This window comes from Anopheles funestus, chromosome 3RL, assembly GCF_943734845.2.
Source record: "Anopheles funestus chromosome 3RL, idAnoFuneDA-416_04, whole genome shotgun sequence".
NCBI lineage: Eukaryota > Metazoa > Arthropoda > Insecta > Diptera > Culicidae > Anopheles > Anopheles funestus.
In genome coordinates this window covers 20,087,637-20,112,249 of record NC_064599.1, presented here as the reverse complement: position 1 = coordinate 20,112,249, position 24,613 = coordinate 20,087,637, and the positions used below count along the sequence as shown (strand labels likewise).

The 24,613-nt window shown below is 40.6% G+C and overlaps 1 protein-coding gene across 1 annotated transcript in view; it reads left to right on the top strand.

Annotated features, from left to right (window-relative positions):
* The window catches only part of LOC125770598 (uncharacterized), a 42,323-nt gene extending 18,895 nt beyond the window's left edge, over positions 1-23,428 (top strand). The window contains exons 3-6 of the mRNA XM_049440371.1: positions 3,680-3,841; positions 9,704-9,911; positions 21,356-21,551; positions 23,218-23,428. Of these exons, the coding sequence (XP_049296328.1) occupies positions 3,680-3,841; positions 9,704-9,911; positions 21,356-21,551; positions 23,218-23,428 (777 nt within the window). The remainder of the gene's footprint in view (positions 1-3,679; positions 3,842-9,703; positions 9,912-21,355; positions 21,552-23,217) is intronic.
* Positions 23,429-24,613: the final 1,185 nt, after the last annotated feature.

The window sequence follows — 24,613 nt, the reverse complement described above, 5'->3', positions numbered from 1 at the left end:
ATAATGAAGCAAACTTCATTGCTCATTCGCAGAGCAACGCGCTCTTCTAGCACAACAACTTTCGACGGCTGGTACAAACGGAAATGGTGTTGCATTCAAATTCTGATTAGCGTCCCAGAAACCATTTTCCCAGCTGGGACTGGGGGCGGAAGGTGTCCGGGAAATTCAGGAACACCAATGCCTTTTTCCCGAATTCCTTTTCCTGCCCTTGCCCCACTGATTCCGGCGCAACAGATGAAACAGACAGACAGCGCCAAACACATTGGGGGACGATGATGTGCTTCGAATACAATCAGACAACTTTCTGGTTGAAGAAAGCAGTATTCTACCCAGTGTCGTGTCAATAGAAAGTTTTCGCGAGGTTGGCCATGTTCCGTGTACGCCGGATGGAGGGCAAGTATCACTCACGTCCCTGTCTCGTGTTTCAGTAAGGAAAACTATCGCTTCATGGCAAACGAACAGGAAGATAACAGTTGCCCGTAGGACACAGCACACAGGTGCTTTGAATCGGTTTTGTTTGTTTGATGAACGACTCAGCAGGTCCCGGCAGGTCTTGGTCACGACACGGCCTCACGAGCAGGGTCGCCGCCTGTTGTCGTGTGTTCATTTTTGGAAGGAAATAGCCTGAACTCCTCCCACCGCGGGCTTCTTATCGTGCTACCGAAAAACAACTTCAAAACAAACTCCTTCCGGTGGCCAAGGTACGATTTCGTGTTTGGTGACTGATTGCCACTGAAAATAGAGGACAATTGTGGGTGAAAAAAGCACGAAAGTGGATGTGGATCGTTGGCTACTAATCAGAGCATTGTCGGTAGGTTTTTGCAAACATTTTTGTTCTTGCTAGGTCAAACAGAAGGCGGCGAATAATCAAATCTGGATGCTTGTTTTTTTTTTGCTCTGTGTTTGTGCTGAAGCAATCCACGATGTTCTATTGAGGCACTTTCCCGTTGGTAAAAGCGTTTCACTTGATCCCGGCTGGTCGTTCGGTCACGTACGAACGTTTCGGACGAAGTGCATGCGATGCTTGTAAAGGTTCACATTATCTTACGCCAACGTTTGGTGACCTGTTACAGCTGGTTAGGTTTCCTTCCGCTTTGGTGTGACGGTTCCTAGCTTCCGGCTTTTAGCCGCTTCGGTTCACCGGATTAGTGATCGACTTTTGAATGGATTAATTAAGTCAACTCACGTAAGTGCTAGACGAACGTTGGGGCGAAGAAACTGTTCGATGTTGAATTTCAATCAGCAAACCAAAAAAAGCACTGAATAAGCACTGACCTTGTTCCAATGCTATTTTTATTACTAACAAAGTTTTTTTTTATCCATCTTTAGAGTCTAGCCAATATAATGAAATTACGCGAATGAAAAAGAGAAGCTATTTTAAAAAAATTGGTAATTAATTCACCAAAATTAAATATTGAAACCTTTTTTGTGTCGATTAAAAATACGAGCTCCATTTATGCTAGAGAACGTGGAAAGGGAATTGGAAATGCTGGGATATTTAATTATTCTTGCTGCATAATTAATTGCTTCGGAAACGGTCGCTCTACATGTCTGGTGGTTGCATACATTTAGGCGTTTGTCAATGAGAAGCCTCAATTAGCGTTTTATAACAATTTTCAGCCACTTGTAAAATGTACTACCACTAATTATACGCGTATAACAATCTATTTTTTACATGCTCTGAAAATATATCGATTATGAATTGATGTAAAAATCAAAATGAATTATTCTACACGAACAAATATGATCAGCCACATGCTCCAGACGACAAAATAAAGGTGAAGCACAAAAGCAAAATACACTGACATAGAAGCGTTAAGAACTTCATCGCCACTCGTACATTCTTGCGTCCACTAGACAAGAGCTTAGAGAACCTGTCCAAAAAAACACACAAAAGAAGTCCCGGTGTGAATACGCTAACAAGTGCTTACACAAGAAACGGACAGTTGAGGATAAGTTTCCTATTGTTTGGTAAGCACACCACACCGTTGGAATCTAGTGTCTGTCGGGCTTTTTGTCTTCTTTTTTGATTCCACAATTAAGCTTCTCCTTGTGTGTGTGTGTTGTTTTTGTTTTCGTGAAACCTGAAGAGATGATCTGAAAAAAAACATCAAAACGATGAGCATAACATAAAAACTAGTTTCATGGAAAAAGTTTTCCGAAATTAAAGTTTCTTGTTCACAGCCGGAAAAACGGTGAAGCAGTGAAAGCAACTGCTTCAAAAAAGCTCCTGTACACAGTGCTGTTGACTAATGCACTAACCAAGTGAAGCGAAAATTGGCTCAAGTGTTCAATTGCTTGTTGAATGCGGGTTCGCATAAGATGGGTAGTACAAGTAGAAAGAGAAAGAGCACAAAAGATGAACAAAATAATCGTGAAAGATTGAGCATTGTATGAAAACTTTGTGTGGAAACCAGTTCTCGATCGATCACCATCTATTATCTGTTGGATTTAAAACCAAAAGTTTGATACTGTATTTAATTTTTTGTATTTTATCTCGATTGAAAATAAAATAAATTGCGCCTGATTGTAGGCAAATTGCATAGCAAAAGCAATGAATTAAGCTACTGTTCTGTTTTCGCAACCGTTTTCAACAATTTATTCTAACTCTGGAGCAATTTCTAAATGTTTTTTTTTGTTTTTATGTTCAGTGTTATACTTCCGGGATTGAGGGCGTAGTAGAAAATCATAATACATGCATATTCAATTACAAATTCTTTGAGGTTATTTGTCAAGTGTGTTGTCGGAAGCCATTCCGAAAGAAGAACGGTCCATAGACGGTGGAGATCTTTTTAAGTCGAGTTTAACACATCGTCATATCCTTTCCTTTGGCTTGGCAGTTATTCTAACAGTCCTTGGGTACGTACTTTTCCCTCTCGTATATAAACATTTCCAAGGAGACTGTACTGAAGTGCTAGACTAATATTTTATCATCGATTACCATAAATGTGTACTAAAGGTTTTTGCCATCCTGTGTGGCAACAAAAAGACACAAACAAAAAACGACTTTCATAGAAAAAAATCCAATACAGAGTTGCTTTTTCCTGCGTATACGAGAAAATAGTGTCGGAAGCTTCGTTATCTCATCTTAGCTGCAACCTACATATACTTCGCCGATACGCCGTAAAAGTCGTAAAATATTCCATCGATTGGTTACGGATTTTTTATCAACCATCAGCCGTCAACACGGTACGGTTATGAGCCATTTTTATTCATTTTCTTCTAGTTTTGCGTCGGCCTGATAAGCCATGCCCGAAAATGATGACTTTATTAAATACAGTATCGGTCGGACGGTTTCAAGGCGCAAGCATTACCGAGATTGGCGTTTTGTTGATATATCCGAAACGGAAGGAAATTACTAATGGGACACATTAAGCGTTCTGCTTCGTTCGGTGGTTGGAGATGGAGAAAAAAACCTCCATTCATCCATCTGCATGTGTGTTTCTGTGTGCATGTGAAGGGATGTGATTCGTTCCAGATTATTTTACCGACCAACGACACCATCTCCAGCAGTCCATTAACTTTTGCGCGACTGCAGCATGTCCAGTTCATTAAATCTTTGCATCAAGAGCAGAAAAATCCTCTCGACCATTCTTTGCCCTTACGTTACGCTTCCATGGTGTATGTGTGCTAATGCTTCTCGAATGTTTTGGTTCCATTTTTACTTTGTACACTGCAGCCCTACGACAGCCGGCAGCTGATGGTGACGGTGTTCGTGTGCCTCTGGGGAGCCAGGCTATCCGGCTATCTGCTCTATCGGATCGTGAAAATTGGACGCGACAAGCAGTTCGAGGACAATCGGCGCAATGTGATCCGGTTTGCCGTCTTCTGGACGTTCCAGGTGAGTCTCTCTTGCTGCCAATGTTTTTATTCTACAATTGTCGGTGACCCTGCGACGACGACGACGACGGGTGGTAGGTACAATGTACGTATACGACGGAGGGAAACTATGGCTGCTTGGAAGAGCTTTTTTCTTTCGGGTCGAAACCCAATGAAGCGTTTTATGTGACATTCATTGTGTCGATAAGAGCCGAACAGGACGGTTCCATACCATTTCCATCCCCAATGCCCTGTGTGGATTGTGTAGCAATTTGTAAATTGCAGTTCCATTTTCGCATTGTCTTTGCACACACATATAAAAAAAACATCTGCCAACCTCAGATATACGTTTCATTTTCTGTGAATGTGTTGAAAGTCAAAGATAACGGACGCGTTTTCTTATCCGATCCACGTCTTTGATTCATAAATGGGAATGTTTTTTCATTCGGATTGCCTACTTTAAGGCGTCATAAGTTAATGTTACTTTTTTGTGTTTCGTTTGCTTTTTATGACAACAATGTTGGGGCTTAAGGTATGGTTTTTGTGCGGCTTTTCAGAAGGTGGATAAATACTCGTAAATAAGTAACCTTAATCCGTGGTTGGGATTAGTAAAAATAATTCAACACACTAAAAGTATAAAGTGAATAAGCATATTTCACCCGTCAAGATTATGAGGAAGCTTTACCATTGTGTTATAAAAAAGCTTTTATCTTAAAAAAATCTTACTTAAAGTGTGCTTTATTTACAAATGGATCAGATCGCTTCATTCCCTTTTAAAGCTATAATTACTGTTTCGGCTTTTCGGTTGCTTTAAATAAAGCGCTAAAAGTAATCAATACTCGGTAAACATTTGCCCATCATTTACATTTCATGTTGATCAGTAAATTGAAGCAGCTGAACACACGATACGAACACGACACCGTATCCCGGCTGGGTGTTTCTATTTGATTGAAAAGAACGAGATATCCTTCCCGTGCAGCTATTGTTCTTCTGTAATTAATTTTGTTCGACGGAATAGAAAACCGCCTGCCGTCTGGCGAACATGGGTAATTTGATGTTGCTTCCTATAGAGAAAGCCAATTTGAATACACAAAAAGGGCTAGTGTGTTGTGGCCCAACTCTCTCTTTCTCTCTCGCACACACACACCCACCCACACACGCTGGCTGGATCAATAATGCAAATGGTAGCAGAAATGCAACCCTGCGACACGTGCGACAACAAGGAGGATGGTTTCGTACGGTTACGATCATTGGGCAAACATTGCGCTTTGACAGAGCTATTCCAATAAATTCGTAAGCGCACAAGGATGACTAGTTTCATTTGCATTTGGCAGCAGTGTAGCAGTAGCAAATATGGGATATAGCACAATGTAAGTGGACGATAAATAATGTTTGCCGAGCAATTGTGCATTTGTTTCTTTTTTTGTGCTACATTTTTTTGCTGCGGAAGTTGTCCGCCTGATGATGGTAAAGCGATATTTGCGGGAAAATATTTTTCTGTGTAAATATTGTTTTTTATTTCATTTAAGATGCTCCTAATAGATTGGAATTGGATTAAAGTGATTAAAATGGTAAAAAGTATGTTATAGTAAAGCGAAACGTTGTCATATAAACATGTATAAAATCTTAATGCTAAAAATTTCCATTCGCAATCCAAAAACCAAACTTATCTTTGTGATTGATGTCTATATGTGGTAAGGAAAAACATTTCTTTTATTTCTCGAAGTCATTAGCATCAGAAAATGTCCAACAAATGATTAATAAGCTCCAGAGGCACCCCTTCACTTATTGCAAATTTGTTGAAATAACTCAAAACTTCACTCAAATAATGCTTTACATTACAAAAAAGAATAAAAAATAATACAAAAATGAAAAAAATCTATAAATTTGAAAATTTCCTAAGGCTATAACCTTAACTATTTTTTTGGTAAATTTAGCAAAATTTTAAAAATTGATTTATGTTAACGCGAATTGGTTGAAAAAAAATTCTTTTCACTCAAATAATCTTTTAAATAAAAAAAATAATAAAAAATCACAAAAAACTCTAAATTTTTGGAAATTTCCTAAGGCTATAGCCTTAGTTTTTTTTGTAAATTTAGCAAAATTTATAAACTATAAATTATAAATGCATTTTTAATGCGAATTTTTTGAAATAAGTTTCTTTTCACTCAAATAATGCTTTAAATATAAAAGAATAGTTTTGATTATTCTTTTTTATTTCAATTTATACAAACAACGCGTCATGATGCAAACTAATAATTGAATTCGAAACAATTTGGCCACATACTTCAATGTGTTATATTTTAATAGAATTCTAATAAACCGTTCACACCATCGAAAAGAATCAATAAATGCTGTCCCAGCTGCATGAAGCACAAGGGGAAAAAAGCAAATAAATTGCCTACTTCCTTACCACAAGCTTCCTGCCAAGTGATCGTAATGGATTGTTTATAGCGCCGAGTGCTTCCTGCGTATTTTTGGCAGCGAAAATGTGCTACACTTCAAACGAAAAGAGTACAACAATACGCAATGTTGAAGGAAGAAAAGCCCCGTACTAAAGCATATTTCAACCTGAAGTTAAACTTTCCTACTATGCTCGGGTTAGTAATTTCCCAGTGTCTTCAATTCGTTGCGTTGTTGTTTTGCTACCGGCTAGCTATTTGCAACCCATAAATTATTTCACTTTCGCCCCCCGGGGTTGTTTCGATTCCTTAATTTTGCCGATTTGTAGCGTCCGGGATTTTTTGAAGTTGTGAAGATAACACCGTACAACACTCGCCCCAAAAGTTTGTGTTTTGTTTCATGCAAATCAACTAGGTACTAACGTAATCCGATCGGAACATCCTCTCCATCGGTTTGTACCGTTTCGATCGGCCTCTAAGCGTGGCCATTTTAACGGCCACCGAAGCTGTACCCGGGTTGGCTTCGGATCGAAAGATAACGAGTGCAAGAGAATCCTTTTGCACGGACGCGAACACCCCGTCGGTACAGAGTGTCTCGGTATGGTCACGCAAACGCAAACAGCCGGGCAAAGAATAGAAGCATATCCGTGCTTCGTGGAAGTGTATAAATAATTTCCCAACCCAGTGTGGCGGGTAATTACTGCATACGGTGCACGTGCGTGATACGATGGCCGTGTGTACATTCTCCATGTGTGTACAAAGCAAACAACAGCACAAAAAAAAGTACAAAGCCATTCGCCATTCCGAATGCAAACGTGTGCAAAAGGTAAGGTTTTCCTTTCGGGCCAACAATGGCAACCGTTGTACGGCACGCTGTGGCAAAAGGGTGCACTATGCACTTTCCATTAGTGGGTGCTTTTAACGCTTTTATATGGAAATAAATGTTGGAAAAAGTATACAGTTAATGGGACGCTGGGAAGTTGCATAGTAATAGAGCTTCTGATTGTAATGCTGGTAACGGTGCAACTATCGGCCATTTTCTTTCCTCCCCATTTTGGCGTACAGCTTCTGTGGTGTAAATTGTAGGAACTACTTAATAGCACGTTATTAAATTTTTTCTACGAACGAGGTTGGTTAAGGTGGTTGGATTCTTCGTGAAGGTCTTAACGCATTACCAGAAGCATGAACTTTTGACCTCTTTTTTAAATGTTTATTAATGTGTAACAATCCATCAGATGTGTAAACAGCTGACGAATGAGGACGTTTTTGAAACAAGTCATGAAAAATTTTACTTTTATGGGAGCTTTTATAGAAAAAAAAGATGAGCTTTTATAACCATCAAAGTGGTAAAATATAGAATACAGGGGTGTTCAGGAGTAATTTGACAGTTTCGCAAGGGAGAAGAAAATCTTCTTTTTATATTTTGAAAGTAATGAAGTGGTTAAAAATTACAGGCAGAATAAATTATAATACTAACAACAAGATTCACTCAACCGAACCACCATTAGCAAGGAATTTAATTTCACTTCTGCTTCTGAACGTTTCTCTGCGAAAAGCCTCAAAAATTGTTTTTTTCCACTACCAGGACTTTCGTATTAGTCGAAGTGATTAATGTCTTTTTCAAATGCGCCCCATACAAACTAATCCATGGGGTTAAGGTTTGGACATTTTGGAGGTCAAACATTTGGATTCTGAAAAAAAAAATCAGCCAAACCATTTCTGGCCTTTTAAAAAGGGATGACAAGGGCCCATATAGAATTGCAATTCTCTACGTTAATGCCTGTTTGTGTTGACTATATTTAGGGAGCATTGGGTAGCAGTCATAATATCCTTATTTTGATGACATGCACGAATCACCAGTTTGTCAAATTATGCTCTTCATCCCTACATCTTTTCAAACTGTGTTGGTCAACTCTTAATAACGGAAAAATGAATCAATTATAGATGATTTCCCAGATGATATTGTAATGTCATCCACATTGGGTGTAAGAGTATCATAGAGAAAGGTAAACACAACATGATAACATAACAACACAACATGAAAACGGCAACGACAAGGACGGCAAGTACATTTTATTGTTAAGTTACCAGATGATTTGACATTCGTAGCTGATAAAGTTGTAAACAACTTTTGGAGCGTTCCGGGAAAGCTTTTACAAGAAATGTGGATGACATTACAATATCATCTGAGAAACAATAACGAAAAAAATGAATCGATTATAAATATGTCAAAAATGTATCCCGGACACTCAGTAAATATTATTAGGAATTTTAGATGCTTCTTAAAATATTTCTATCTGTCGCACATCTTTATTGTGTTCTGAATTTTAGTTACTTTCGTAACTAATATACCTAGTTTCTGGAAGTATTATCATCCCCATAGCAAAACTTTTAATGTAGCTAATAATCACTGATAGCGGTATTGATGCTCTCCATCCACAGAGAAGTAATACATCACGCAAAGATATCTAATGACTTTTTCTACAGTCGCTTAAATGAAGCAAACGTGATGAATTACTTCACCAACGATACAGTTAAGCTACCTCATTAAACAAAAAAAAAGTTTAGCCGGGTTTTAAATCATATCACTTTTCTTTTATCTTTCTACCAACCAACCAATGTTCGGCGGATGGTAAGCCAGAAACCAATTCCAGCGTTAAGCAAACAGTCAACCGATACCACACGCGGTTGCTGCAAATTATGAAATGAAACACCCCAAGGAAAAAAACCTTCTCAATCTCGCATGTTGGATCGTATTTTTCTTTTCGGAAGGAAAACAACTTTCTTCCGTGTGTTCGATGCTTTGTTTTGGTACAAGCGAGTAAAAGTTTTTCACGCAGAAATTAAAACTTTTTTATGTTTTGTTTCACTCTCGCTCAGAGGTATCTTTTTCGCCAAATGGGGACGTATGAGGTGGGGCAAAACGAAAGCAAGAAACTTTTCCCGATAGCAAAAGAGAGACAATTTGTTGTGTATAAGAGTGGGGAATGATTGTGAAAGAAAAACGAGTTCCAGCAGCTGTAAGGGACCGGATAAGTTCCATATTTTATCGTACGTCCTAACATTAAGGTAGTGGAAGTGAAATAAAAACTAATCCCCATCAAAGTTACTGGCGAAAAGCAAGTTCCAGTAGGACAGTTTTCGTTTGCCAGCTATCAGAAATTCCCAGCACAGAAAACATTAAGCATCTTCGAAGCGGCCTTTCTTCCCGTACACGTGACGCGGTGTTGTTTGGGGGGTTTGACACTAAAATCTTCTCCCCCCTAAATTTGGGTACTAATTAATACGCTCGTTCGGTACGACAGCGCACCAGCGTTGGTCCCCCGGCCCCGGTTTCATTATTCGTCACGCCCGACGCTTTTCTATGCCTTCGCTTTTAATGCTTTATGCTCCGTACAGCTCACACCATTAATGCTGTTTTTCTATGTTCTTTTTTCTCTTCTCTCTCTCCCTCTCTTTCATCTGTATTCCCCCTGGTGCAGGCCGTCTGGGTGTTCGTCGTATCGCTGCCAGTCATTATCATCAACTCACCGAGACACTCGTACCCGAAGGCGCCCAAAACGATGACGACGCTAGATTCGGCCGGGACGGGCATGTTCATCACGGGTCTGCTGGCGGAAACGTACGCCGATCTGCAGAAGTTTTCCTTCCGCCAGGACCCGATCAATCAGGGCAAGTTTTGTAACGATGGTAAGTATTGCCTGCCAGCCTTGCTGCCTTGGTGTTTTCCATCCAAAGGTACAGCGGATGTGGATTCCGTCCATAAAAAGGAGTTAAATTAAATCGCTTTCGGCGCCTAAATGTAGGCTTTTCACTGTGCTTGTTTCGATGGGAGGGTGGGCAATTCCACGATACAAACCTTGTGCTCCTCTTCGGGGAGTTTCTATACGATCTCGGTTGATTTTAATACTCACATTACGGTCTCGCGACCCACAGCCGGTCGAGGGAGAAGACTTTCCCTTTTGACGGTGTAACCTTCAAGGTTTAATGTTTTTGCCGGTTGGTCGTTCATTAGTGCCCACTTTAACATGCTCATGCTCATCACCCTGCGACACACGATGTGAAAGATGTTTTTTTTTCTCTCTCGTAGCGTCCTTACCAGTAAGCTGACGCGCTTTGAGTTTCAAGCTGGTGAGGTGATTTTTTTTTGCTTCACTTCCTCTCCATTAATCTTTCGATGTAACCATAAACTGTGTCCTGTGACCTTGCGCAAAATGGTATCGTTTGCCGGCTGCAAGACGAGCGCGATCGCGTCAAAACCGTCCAAGATAAGCGAACACTGGGAAAGGTTTTCCAGCATGTTTCGAGCATAGTGATAATCTAGAGGATATTTCCTTTGTGCCGCACTTCCATCGGTAACATTCTAAACGCGAGCAAACGTACGAGCCGTGGGGCGCGTTCATTTAACTAGACTTTTGGAAAGCTTCACTCATCAACGAATGCGATTTGTGACACGCTTTTTTATGGTTTGCTTCCGACCGCCGATAAGACACCGCAAACACCGGCACCGGCGTAATGTACAACTGTGACATTTTTCTTTAAAAATTCTCATCATGAACGCGTTCGTCTCGTCTTTACCAGCACGTGACCAACGAACGCATTTGGTGACCGTTTTTTTCCTTCTCTCGTTGCTGTGTATGTCCCTCGGTTTTTGTGTGTAACCTCCCTCCGTTTTTTTTCTGTTCATTTAAAAATTACATTTTAAGCTGCCAAACCCTAGTGATGGGTACGGGACGAACGTGAAGTGTGATGAGTTTCATAAATTTGACGGCTCTACATGGCACCACCCCCTGCTGGTACTGCTCCACCGGGACAGCAGGTTCCTTCAAAACAGTTTTGTGATGTTAAAAATTTGCATTCCATTTGCGATCGTTTCATCCTTTTTACTGCCTGGCTCTGTCATCGACACTACCATTTTTTACCATTTTTTTATATCATTTTCTGAGTTTTTGCGTAGGCGGTTGCGAGTGTTTTATTGGGCAATATTGAGTCCGACGGTAGTGCGCCGCGTGCGTGAATTTTAATATCGCTAATGAGTTCTGCGTGGTTCCGGAAAGAACCGGCTAATGTCCCGTAAAGGGAACCGTTTACGAATGCATGCACAGTACGGGACCATTACCGATGATGATGGGAAAACTGTGATCAATTTGGCAGTGTGAGGGAACTTTTGATGCGTGCTTTTTAAGCATTGCATTAAACATATCACACAATGATGTACACAATGGCTGCTGGCGGAATGCATTAGCAATTTTGCTGTTGAACGCCTAAAGGTATGCTATTTACGAGACACGTTTTATCAAAAAGTCGCGAGCGTTTAGCTAGTTAAACTTTAAATGCACACATGTTGCATACATTTAGGCGTAAAACGTGATTTAGGAGTAGTTTTGTTTAAATTAAACCTTTTAAATTATGTAGTACAAATATCCTGACAAATATCATAATTTCTACTATTAAATACAATATCAAATTGTTCAGAAATAACCATAAAATCACTTTCAAAATCACAACATCCATCCATCCGAGCTATATACAATGTGTTTTAACGATGTTTCTAGCAGCAATCGTTAACGCATTTATCGTAGCCGTTTTAGCAACAAAACTCCTATTGCGAAACTGTATGCCACAGCTTTTCCTCAAACTTACCAACACTGTTAAACTGTTTGCACACCAATCAAGCATACCTAATCAGGCGGGGCAAAACGAGCAATCACACAAAACCACAGCAAGTCAATGTGGCGTACACAACAACAAAAAAAAGACTCAACCGCCTATGATTATACCTCATCAGCACTGGACAATTTGTACGCCAACGACATAATTGAATGCGTCACAGCAGCTTCGGTTCGGTTTCGATACGAAGGACCACACACTACATCGACTAGTCGGTTCGCATATCCCCGGTAAACACTCGCCGTACGACACTCGTCAATGTACGGCACATTCATAAGTCTCCGGGATTTGCCATTGCCCTTGTGTCTCTTGGGCTGCTAACCTTGTCGAAGCAGGTCGTGCAGCAGAGAACGGTTTTTCCATCGAAACGAGGCATAAGATCCTGTCTCGAAAGTTTTCTTTTTCCTCACAACGGATGATCGTTTGGTTCACCACCACCCCCTATTGAGTATGTATGACGGTACCGGGTCGAGACGATTGCAAAAAAAAAGACATTGTACCGAAAATATTAGAACCGTAATTCGAAGATGTTGAATTTACGTAAAAGACACACCGTTCGACCGAAGGCACACGAGGGTGGTTTTTCTTGGCAAGTTGAATTGTGCTGAACATTTCGGTTGGTTTTTTGCTCTTCATGTTTTTCCAACCTTACCGTGTTCGGATTCGGTGGATCAATATTTACCATTCGGTAGCATCTCGCATACTAATCCGATTATGGTATCCGTGTGCCACGCAGTGTTTCTTGTTTTTTTTTAAGCCCATTGCTCATGTACTCAATTGAAGGATGGGTTTCTTGGAAATGATTCCTCATTTGGATATGGTCTTTTACCGTGCGTAATACTTGCGATTTTATCCTTTTCTGAAACGGATGGATTTCGATGAAAGAAATAAAAAACAAAATCTTTGTCTCCTATTTCCAGCAAACTGTTATCAGACGGAACACAGAAACGCCTCACAGTTTGTTTTGGAGATTTAAGAAAAACGAATATTTCATGCGGTGTGTTGAGAAGATTATTTTTCTATCCACTAAGGAATTTGGAACAGAATCAGTTTCAGGTTGTTTTTCTCCTTTTTTGATTTACGAGGAAAACGCTAAATTTTATTCCGATTCCGAAAATTTACTCTCTCGTTTCGTGTTTGCATAAGCGAATGGATTAGTTACGCTTTTTTAACAGCAGCTTTATTGAATTTTATTATCATTTCCTACGTTTATCGTACACCTTAATGTGGGTTACACACTCATCATACACTCATTTAATTTATTTCAATATTGCTCTAATCCCTTTCAAACCGCGGTAGTAAGACTTTTCCCCCTTTCTCGTGTTGCCTCATTTACACCTTCAACCAAACAAATCAATCCTCATCATAGCCTCGAGCCATGTCAATTGCTACCGTCACCATGTGTCGCCATCGAACGGAACGGACGACTACGAACCATCTCGTTACGTGAGCTTACAGGGGATACAATTGATACTCGAACTTCACGTCGTGAGTGCCACCAGACTGGGACGTTCCCTGATGGTCTGGGTAAACGATGAAAATCCCTCCTAGTGCAGCCGATGGTGATGGCCGTCGTTAGAAGAAAAAAAAAACGCACAACATCGCTCCAGCCGTGGCGCAAGCATTCGAGCGGGTTGACATTAACGAGCGGTTTAGATTTTAAACGATTATGTTGTCGAGTCGGGCAAGTCAGCGATGCCGGGTTAAGTCCTCATCTTCTTCGGCCACGTTTAGCATCGATTGGTGTTGTGTGACGATGAGATAAGGATTGATGGGATGGATTTGTAGGGTGAATAATTGGTCTAATTGCAAAGGGTGATCTTTTGATGCGATGATGCCGTTATCATGTTGGCAAGATGTCAGCCATCAGAAGGAATTTTTTAAACAAAATAAAATTTTTATTTTAGTAATGATTATATTTAGATATTTTTTAAAATTTATAACCTTTTTTGCAAGATCACCTTAAATGTACGTAAAAAATCATAAGATGTACATTAATTAATTTCCACTCATTTCGTGCTCCATACTTTTAATGACTCCACTTCAGTACGGTGTAACAATTATGCGGACGGTGGGTTTATTTTTTATTTTTTTTGTTAATTGCAAACCTACACGAACATTTTACCAGTGGTGGTGTGTTCAAACGCCACACGCCAACTTCGAGCAAAGCAAATATTCTTGCGTGGCTTAGGATTGAATGTGAACACGAACGGTGCTTTGCTGCTGCAGCAAAGCTGTCCAAAAGAATGAAGGGCGAGGAATGAGAAGGAGAAAAAAAACCGAGAAGACAATGCAAAATTAAGCCCACATGCGCTTGAGTTGTACATTATCATTATGCTAATGGCAAATGTCAGTACGGTGAGTTTGTAATACGGCAAGTCCATTGTACAATCAAACCCATTGTCTGGCGAGATGGCACTTTCGGTTGAGTGCAGCTACATGTGAGGTATTTTTTTGTTGAGGTTGTTATAAAGATAGACAGACGCTTGAAAAATGTTTCTACAGTGTAAAAAAACTTGTTTACAAGTAAATAATTCTTTACAAAAAAAAAGCTTTTTACACTCAAAACTAGTACAGGGTGAATCTGATTCAGATTCATGAATCTAAACGAATCTTTGAACTGAATGATTCTGAATCTCTATAAATAAATCCTAAGAGTTTCGGGACAGCCCGATCATTTATGTCCCTCCACTTGACGGTCAGCACATCTGGGATAAGTCCACCCCGCCGGTCAGCCTTTTTAATTTTAGTTTGTTGGCAGCGAATCATGAATGATTCATGAATCTTTTAAGATGAATCTTTGAGGATTCATTTGAATTTATGAAATGAAATATTGATCAATATTTCTCTAAATATCTCTCTCTAGTCGGCTCACGATTTTAATGACTCTTCACTGAAGATTCACATGAATGATTATTTCCAAAAAAAATAATTAGCACAACACTACTCAAAACAACGCAGCTGTATATTTTTGGCAATGTAACAAATCAATATCTACCAAAAACTTACATCGTAAATAACACACGAAAATCCTTCCAGATCTGGTACAACCAATTAAGCGCGTCATATGAAGCTTAATACATAAATTACACACAATCATTTGATGCGCAATTAATAATCCCTCACAATATAGTGCTGCTTCAGCTGCAATTCGTGTTACTGATACACGGCACTGTACTAACGTTTTTGGAAATTGCATTCGATGCCAACGGCATGTTTCGGTCGGGTGCAATCGATCACTCGTAAACCATTGTAAACGAAGCGGACGAAGCATTCAAACCGTTTGCCGGTCGTTCGTTTATGATCCAATAAATAGGTACATCCTTTCGGTTCCACTTTTACGAGCATTCCATAGTGCTCTTCACGCCACTAATCGGATCGTCGGTCGTTTCCGGTAGTCTATGTTTCATATCGCTTCGCCAGCTGTGTGTGCTTTGTTTGAGTAGGTAAAAACCCAAAAGAACCAACAAAAAAAAACAACAACACCGAAAATGGATGCACAAGATTGTTGAAAAATTTAACACACAGAACGCTGCTTGTGAGTTGTTGTGGCAGCATGCCAGCGCTTGTGCACGAAAACAAAAAAAGGTGAAATTGTATCTTCTGGCAAAGTCTCCCATCATCATTTGTGCGCGTTCTATTTGCAAAAAGGTTTTTCATACAGTGTCCTGCTCTTGAACACACTAAACGGAGCCATTTGTATTTCATCTTTTTTTGTTTTGTTTGATAAACGTCCCTGTAAGTGTGTGTGTGTATGTTGGGAGGGAAAGATTTGTCCTCAACGTTCCAGCCTCCGACGACAACAATGATCAGGCAGGCATGTGATAAATGGATCAGAGAGTTGCGGGGGCTCACACTGTTTACTTATGCTATTTGTGCCCAATGCAAACACCATCATTCAGAACGGGCTGATGAGCGTTAGATTGCGGAGATTCGATCGAATTCCTTACCACGTATTCCACGATATGGGGCACGGTTGCCTGTAAAAATGGAAAGCTTCTTTGTGGCTTCTATCGATGGTTTAAAATGTTCGGGGAAAACAGTTCCCCGCCCTGGTTTAGAGTGGCCGATCGGCTGATATTTGTCACTAGAAAGAGGATAAATATTTACATTTTTTGAATTGGTAAGTGGACAGGTTTGTGCTGTCCAGAAATGTGTTACCATTTTCTAAGCGAATAAATAATAAAAAATTAATGGAGACGCCCGGTCATTTGTAGCTCAATATTTAATGCGACTTCCATTTTCGTACGACCATAAAACTATTCTTGGCTATTTTCGGCTGCAAAAGTGATGAGTTTTATTTGCACTACCACTGTATGATGCACCGGTCAGATACATCAATCTTTGCCAGATGCAAGCGCATTCGCACCGAATGACCACATTCCCTATCCATTCGCTCGAAAAGAAAAAAAGAGATGCAAAAACCATGGTTTGGTTTTGCTGAAGTTTGCTGACTGTTTGCTGTCCATTACAGCTGACTGCACACGCGCTTCGATGCAGAGGGGAAGAAGCGTTTGTCTGTTTACCATGATCTTCTTCGCTGCACGTTTCCCGATTTTACCCCGCAGAAAACGGGATGATGCACTGAATGTTGCCAACCGTTGTTCTGCAAGAATGTGTTCATAAACAATGGTTTAAGAGGCAGATAGGTACGAGGAACGAGAATAGAATGACCTCTCGTTGTGGCTGCTGTTGAAGATCTGGCATCTGGTTTTGGGGTGGTAGAAAAAGTTTATCCACAAGCACAAGCACACACACACACACACGGTGACGTAAGTGAAAGACGTTGAAGTACATTTTGTCGAGCACAGTGTGAATAAGCTAATGTATGGCGGTGTAAAAAGCTTTTTCTTTTTAATATCAATTACGGCTTTTTTTACCTTTAAATGAAGTAAGGAAAATTTATATTAACTGCTTTCAGGAATAAATTATCCTTTATTTTAATTACAGCTAGCATAATACATATTTTAAAAAAATCCATTCACTGAATAGTTGTTTAATGTTAGGCTAAGTTAAATTAATTTATTATCTTTAATATAATCTGTTGATGTACTGATATTTCTAACAAGTAAACGAGTGTGGTACAACAAAACTCAATAGTGCTTCAGATTCCAAAACAAGTCCTTAACATTCTGGCATGTATCCACTTCACTTTTTTCCCCGAATATTTTCCGCACCCAAACCCCACTCAATCATCAGACAGGAAACGGTATAATTAAGACGGCACGCTTTCGATAACGTATCGTATCGTCAATTTTGCGGTGATGCGTCATATTACGCCACCCCAAAAAGCACTGTTTTATTATTGTATGCTGGTACCGGTAATCATTAGCTTGAATAAATACACACCCACACACACACAGGAGCAGCAGTACCAGCAGCTCACAAACGTGATCGGTGCCGGCAGCAAGTTCGAAAAGCTGCCTTGCATAATTATTTCATTAATCATGTACCTAAATTGGCCCTTCTCCTGTCTTGCGATAGATTCCTGAAGGGCGGGGGAGTGATTGCAAAGGTTGATATCCCCTAGGGGAAAACAACAAAAACAACAGCAAACGCTATCGTTGCTGATAATCCACACAAAATTGGCACTTTTCCCTGTTCCGCTTAACGATATGTCACCATTTGTGCATTTGACGAGTGTGTAGCGCGCGATGGTAAGTGGAAAAGCATGATGCTGGTTTTATTGGCTTACTCGATAGTGAAGTGGGTGTGTGTGTGTGTGAGTGATGTATAGTACGCACCAAAAATCGATGATTAGCGAGGCATTTAGATGTAACAAAGAATGATGGTACGTATCGAACCTTCGATTCGGTTGTTTTCCAACAGCTACCAGGCGTCTCCATGATCACCTTCACACAAGCTACCAGGCGTCTCCATGGTCACTTTCACACAAGCTACCAGGCGTCTCCATTAGTAGCACTACCATTACCACGGTTCGAAATTTGTAGCACTGTTTCGACATTCCATTTTGTGGTCACACTATCGTGAACTTGCCCTTCACAACCGGGTCAGTTCGTTACCAGACAGCGGTGACGACAGAGCATCATGGTAGAGCGTTGTTTAACCACCGCCCCTCCCCTAGTACTGCCTTTAAATTTACAATTGCGGTGAAAGGTAGACGTCATCGAGGGTTCTGTTGCCATCGTACAGCACTGGCAAACTCTCTGAATGTCAGCCGTAAACGTACGGATCCCTTGACTTTTCATCCCGTGTCCCAGTAATGTCACATCCTATGTGCATCAAATAAATCATTCATTTGCAGACCCTTGGGAGGTAGCGGAATGTTTCCCGATGAGCACTCGAATTGTTGTGGTTTCTTTTTTTTCTCGCTCTCTCACACGAAAACCATACAACGGATCCAATACCCAATCAACGGTAGGCCGTAAAGTTTGAACACGAAACCTTAAATCCATTTGCGTTGTTCGCAACACCCAAAGAACGGGGTTTTTTGGGGTGATCTGTTTCATAGCATCGAAATATTTCAAGTCTGTTTCACCCCGCTATTTTGCTATCACTTGCCAACGTACTCGGTGAAAGCAAACAGTCAAGGGCAAGGACACCGTACTAGGAACTGGCATCGGTAGCGAAGCATACACACGTACAAACCGTTTGTCTGCAGATGGGCGAACGGGGCAAGAAAAACTGGGCCGTTGAGAGATCGAAACAGACATCAGGCAAGAGAAACTTCGCTCCATTGTGCTTACCCGGATGACATTGTAGATGGAAAGGAAAAATGGAACCAAAAAAACCGTGAACCATACCATCGCTGAAGCGCAATGTATTGTGCACGGGATTCCCAGCACGAGCCGGGGAATTTACCCGGACATGGGTTTGAGCATAAATCAAAATTGAATCTTGTCCGTTTGTTAGGGTACGATCTTTCCAGTGATCCAACGGAAGGACATTGATTGGGATGGATTTTAATGTTGGAAAGAAAAATCCTATTATTGCAAGAAGCGAACAATTTTATACAAATGTCTGATACAAAAAACATACTCAAACATTACGTTTTAAATTTTACTTCTGCGTTTGTAAGGTATGATGAATTTTTGTTTAAATTAATTTCAATGAACTCTTAATTAAAAATAGCTGAGACCCATTCATTCCATTCACAAATAATACAAATTCGCTTTTTGATTCCATTTTCTCATTTTCTCAACAAAATAAAAAAACCTCTTCCCGAATGCATTCATCATGGCGAATTACGCGCAAAAGTAATTACTCTCCAATACACTATCCCATCGCACAGCCTTACCCTTGCCTAAGTTTTACCTTTCCACCGCACACCAGCAAACGGGCTCGGTTGCATTCTTTTGCAAAGTGATTTTTAATTATTTTGCAAGTGCCTAATTTTCCACTCCAGCTGACTGTTACAGGGTATCGTCATTCACCACACGCTCACTGGCGCAAAGCTCACTGGAGCTCACACTTTACATCTTGACTTGTGTGGCCCGCACGTACCAGCTACGGGCGGAAGATAATTAAATGAAAGCTTTTGCGGACACAGTGAATAGTTATCCGTGCAAGGCGGACGGAGGCTTTAGTGCCGAACGTGTTCGTATTCTACAGACTTTGGCAACTTGGTTTTTTTTCTTGTTTTTCGGTGGGCACATTTTTCTCGTTTGGCTTAGGAGAAAGATCCTTACTTAAACCACGACTTATCCGGCTTGTGTAGCTTTTTTTTCTCTCTCTCTCTACACCACAATCCGTAATCTTAGCACGGTAAAAGGGTTCACCAGGGACCAACAAGTCATACGAAAAACTAAAGGAACAACGGCAGCAACCTATCGTCTCTGTCTAGCCTGTGGCAGTGACATGAATGATGGGTTGTCACGAAACTGGGATCTTCACGATGCACTGGTGATAACCATTTTACCATCACGATCCGTCGCTCACAAAGGTATACGAGCACGAGTACATGGTTGCCACTTCTACAAACTGACAATCCATCCATCATTACCAACGGCAGGAAAAGTAAAAATCCAAGGATCAAATGAAGGTCGCCGGATGGTTCAGCAAAACGAAAGAAAGAAAGAATGAAAACAAATATAACGCTCCGGCTGCTGCTGGGTTTGATAAAGTGAAGTAGTAGTAGAAAAGGAAATAAAAGTACAGCAAAAAAACAAAACAAAAAAACAAACCCTTTCTGTAACATTGTATAATGATGGAACATTATGGGTGTCCGCATTATGTACTCGAGTATAATCTCACTCGTGGGATTGACGTTTCCTTCTGGAAAGAGCCGGCTAGCAATATTTATGCATGGCGTTATGCTCCTATGCTGCCTGGTGACCTGATGCGCTATGCTCTGGCAAACACTATCCACCGGTGTGGTAAAGAGATTCCGAGATAAATTAAAGTCACTACACACAAAAAAAAAAACCGGTGGCTTTATGATGATGAAATGCAATAACTCTGCGTTGGCCACAATTTGGGGTTAATAAATACAGGCGCGGCATAGTGTTTTCCAAGGTGTGAAGTGGGGAAAGGGAACGGTGGAACATAATAAATGAAAAACAAAAGAAAAAATCATGCTACTATCATCAAATTGTGATCGATCAAGATAGATTGAGTTCATCACATCTCAATGTATCATAACCGATCTGTTGGGTTGATAAGCAAGTGATGATAGTTTCGAATCGTCCATTGATAATAAGCTATTTTGTTAAGTATTTCAAAATTTTATACAAACTAGAACCTAGTGTCAAGGATAAGGATAAAGTCGAAATTTTAAAAATATTTTTTAAATAAGCTAAAAACAATTGCTTTCGTAACATAAAAGATTTTGTAACACAAATTGCATAACTTCTGGGGATTTTTCATGCGTTTTGCATACTCTAGGCTGAGTTTAGAGGCTCATATAAACTAAATTTAATTAATTTTAATCATAAATTATTTTAATATGTTGTTATAATTATTGTTACTATTTATCGTACAACACTTCTTCTTGAAAATCATTTCGATATCCTTCTAATAATAAAAACAAGATTTCTAGTGTAACTTAATATTGATACTGATAACGACATTACGTACTTCCCCCAAAAAACACTTACGAGATCGAAATTATATTGCGTAAAACCACCTTGACACGTGCGACATTTATTGAATTTTATGACGCATTTTGCTACCCAGCTTTGCCGGTGATCTTTTTTTTTTCTCCCCTCCCAAAATACTTACCGTTTTGGACATCCGTTTTGCCTCCTTCCTTTTCCAAACCGATTTAGTTAAATTGTTCCAAATTTGTATCATCTTTCCACATTATTGGTGTGTTGTTTCCTTTTTTTTCAACGTCTTCTTTGAACTTGGAAGACCTTTCTTTTGCGTTGTTTTGTTCGCTTCTCTTAAATTAATCCGTCCAAGAGGTTCAAAGTTCACCGGTTTCGTCGTTTCTTTTTTACTTTCCTTTTTGGCTCACTCTTCATAGCTCTCTTTCACTCTTTTCTCATCCGGCATCTGTACAGGCCTTTGGAGGATGTCACGCCATCCGAACTACTTCGGCGAGATCGTTATCTGGTGGGGTATCTTCGTTATTTCGCTGAACGTCATCGAGGGCATCGAATGGGTCGCTATCCTGTCGCCGATCTTTACGACCCTTATCATCCTCTTCCTGTCCGGCATACCGGTCCGGGAACGGTCAGCGGACGAAAAATATCGAGAGTAAGTATTTCTAGATAGCCAAATACGATACACACACAAAAAAAGCTTCACTCACACACTTTAAAGCTCGAAAGCTTGAAAATTTAAACAACATTACACGCGGAAAAAAATATCACAAAAAATGCGGCCATATTTTTATGATAGCAAGAGAAAGAGAGAAATTCGATACGAGAGCGTTGATTCCTTGACAAATTTATCCTCCTTCTGCTCCCGGCGATCTAAACAGCCGCCGTTGGCGTCAGCTTGTCTGAGACGCGTTAATTCAAACCTCTCGCCTCCTCGGGGGATGGTGGGTGCGACAACCGTCCCACTACCGGTCATCCCGGGACACTGATTGTGAGTGACAAGCGATTTATGTTTTTCTGATGTCGTAAATATTTCACCCCTCCCAAGGCGAAAAGGACATAATCTTTCAATTAATTTCATTTTCTTCAAATTGTACACCAGCGCAAATAAGTGGGTTTTAGCATCGTAGATGTTGACAATTTCCACAAGCACAACATTTGCTGCTGAATGAATAGAGTCGAGGGTGAAGATAGGAGCAAAATAAACACTCTTGTGAAAAGATGCTTTCACTAATGAATGGATCTTTCCATCCTTCCATTTTGCTCGACAAGCAAATGAACATTCCGGGGAAAATGAAAATATTTTGCGTATTTGGCACGGTACAGCACGAGAGAAAAACAACAGTCAAGGCGAAAAGGGAAAACAAAAAGCGAAAAGCAAAACATCTTTGCAAATAGTGCGTGTAGGAAACATGCAAAACCGAAAAACCGTCGTTTGTCTTTAGGCAGTAACAAATCTTTCTATCAAGTGGTGAAACTGTTTCGGTTTTCGGGGCGCAAAGCTTATTGCGTGCCAAGCACCAATCGAACGCTAAACTACTTTCGCTTCATGCTTCCAATACACCAACGGGGAAACAAGAAAAGAACAGTTTCGGTCACGCTAGTTCAGTGGTATAATGGTGGAAAAAAATATTGTTACCGTGTGTTTTTTTCCCCGTGTTTTGAGGTGCTTTCGTGATGCAACACTCACTCGCTCACTTCCACTTCTACGAACAAGCTTTTAATGTGAAGTTTTTTGGTCACGTAATGAACGTGATAAACACCGAAAAGGAGCATGACTGGTACACGAATTGGATTCCGGTTATGGTCGATTTATTGCCACGATTGTGCTGTTAGAGTCCGGTGTGTATTGTATGAAAGGAAGCAAATTGGAAGCGTTTAAGATTGAAACGATTGGTTTATTTATTGTGACATGGTGACGCACGGTAGTTGGCCAAAAGTTATGGCCATTTTGTTGTTGTTGTTAACGAGACAGGTTGGTTGACAGGTTTTTTTGTTTTTTTTTCTTTGCAATGAGGTAATAAACATATCAACGAATGCTTAAGAAATGTAATAGTTCGTAGTAGAGTATTTTTAAATGGTCCCACCAGAAGCTAGCTGTTAATATACACCTTAAAGATAGGATTTTAGCTGCCAAATTTTAGATAAAGTAGACAAAATATACATGTCAGTCTTGGTTTGTGTAACTGTCAATTCGAAATAGATTTGATGGGGCATCCTTCAAATTTTCTATTGCGATCTTCTTGTATTAACGCGATCATTTAATTTTAATATTTCATTCTCTTTTTCATCTTACTTTCATTGTCACACTTTCTACGTAGTGATCTCGAGTATCGAAAATATAAAGCGTGCACATCGCCACTCATACCGATCCCTCCAGCAATCTATTCCGAGGTTCCACGTGCGCTCAAGTTCATCCTGTGCTGTGAGTTTCCGCTGTACGATTCACTGGACAAGCGCCGAAAGGACGAGGGACCGTTCGCCATGACGACGTCCATATCGGTGGCACATTCGCACTCTACCCACACCTAGCAATCGGGTGGAATGGGTACATCGGGACACTACCACCATTCCTATGCCGCTGGTACAGGGGCCGGTGGAACCGGTGGTGGTGGTGGTGGAGGCGGTGGGAGCACGAGTACTTCCAAGGAGCGAAACTCGATAGGGCGCGTGGCTAGCTACTCGTCTAGCCACCGCAGTGGTGGCAGTGGAGGAGGTGATCGTCGAAACGAACGTTCCACGTCCACACAGCAGCAGCAGCAGCAAAACCAACACTACCATCGTACCGTTAGCAGTAACAGCGACTTTGAGGAGTCGATCGTCCCGGATCGCATTACCTGCATCTCGGGGGCGGCGCATCAGCAACAGCAGCATCATCACTACCACCATCACCATCACCATACGCACCAGCAGCATCACTATCAGCAGTACCATCATCTGCCGCAGCAACATCTGCAGAATCTGATCGGTGATGGTAACAGCTACGCGTCCGGTTCGGCCCAGATAACCACCATTTTGTGATCCCGTCGCGGAAGTTTCGCGTGCGCTTTAAACTTTGGGCTGCTTCGATGTAGCACTAGCGGCACTGCCTCACTGCTGTGTAGTATATAGGCCTACTATGTTATCGTTTGTACATACATTCACCATGTTGGTGGTGCGAGCGCGTAAAAAAACCCTGCAGTCAGAGCTGAAAACAGGGGTTTTCTCCATTCGCTCCGTTCGGTTTTTTTTGGTGACGTTAGTTAAGTGGATTAAGATAGCAAAAATCTAAATTTGGCCAATGGTATCTAAATTGTGTACGTGTTTGCGTATATGTGTGCCCGTGTACGCCTAGATTATGTGCGCGAAATGCAGAAAACACAAAAATCGTTCAAAATCTCGCTAGTTCCTGTTCAGTCGTCAAGTCCGTTAAGTAGTGTTTTAGTCGTAGTTTGTCAAACTTTATCTACATATTCTATTGATTAGAGCAATATTGATTAAAACCAAACCAAAGCATGTTACAAAACGCTTCTATAGTTGACATAAAGCAGAAGCAAAAATTAAACAAACATTGAAGCACAAACCTGCTTTTGTGGGGGTTTCAGGATGCCCAAACATTCCTCGAACGAACTAAGTTTGTGCACGATTGTTATTAAACTCTGCGTTAAGCATCGCCTCAAGTGTCGGTTTATAAAAGTGTACCGAACTTTTCCGAGTCTCGAATTGCAGCACAAAGCG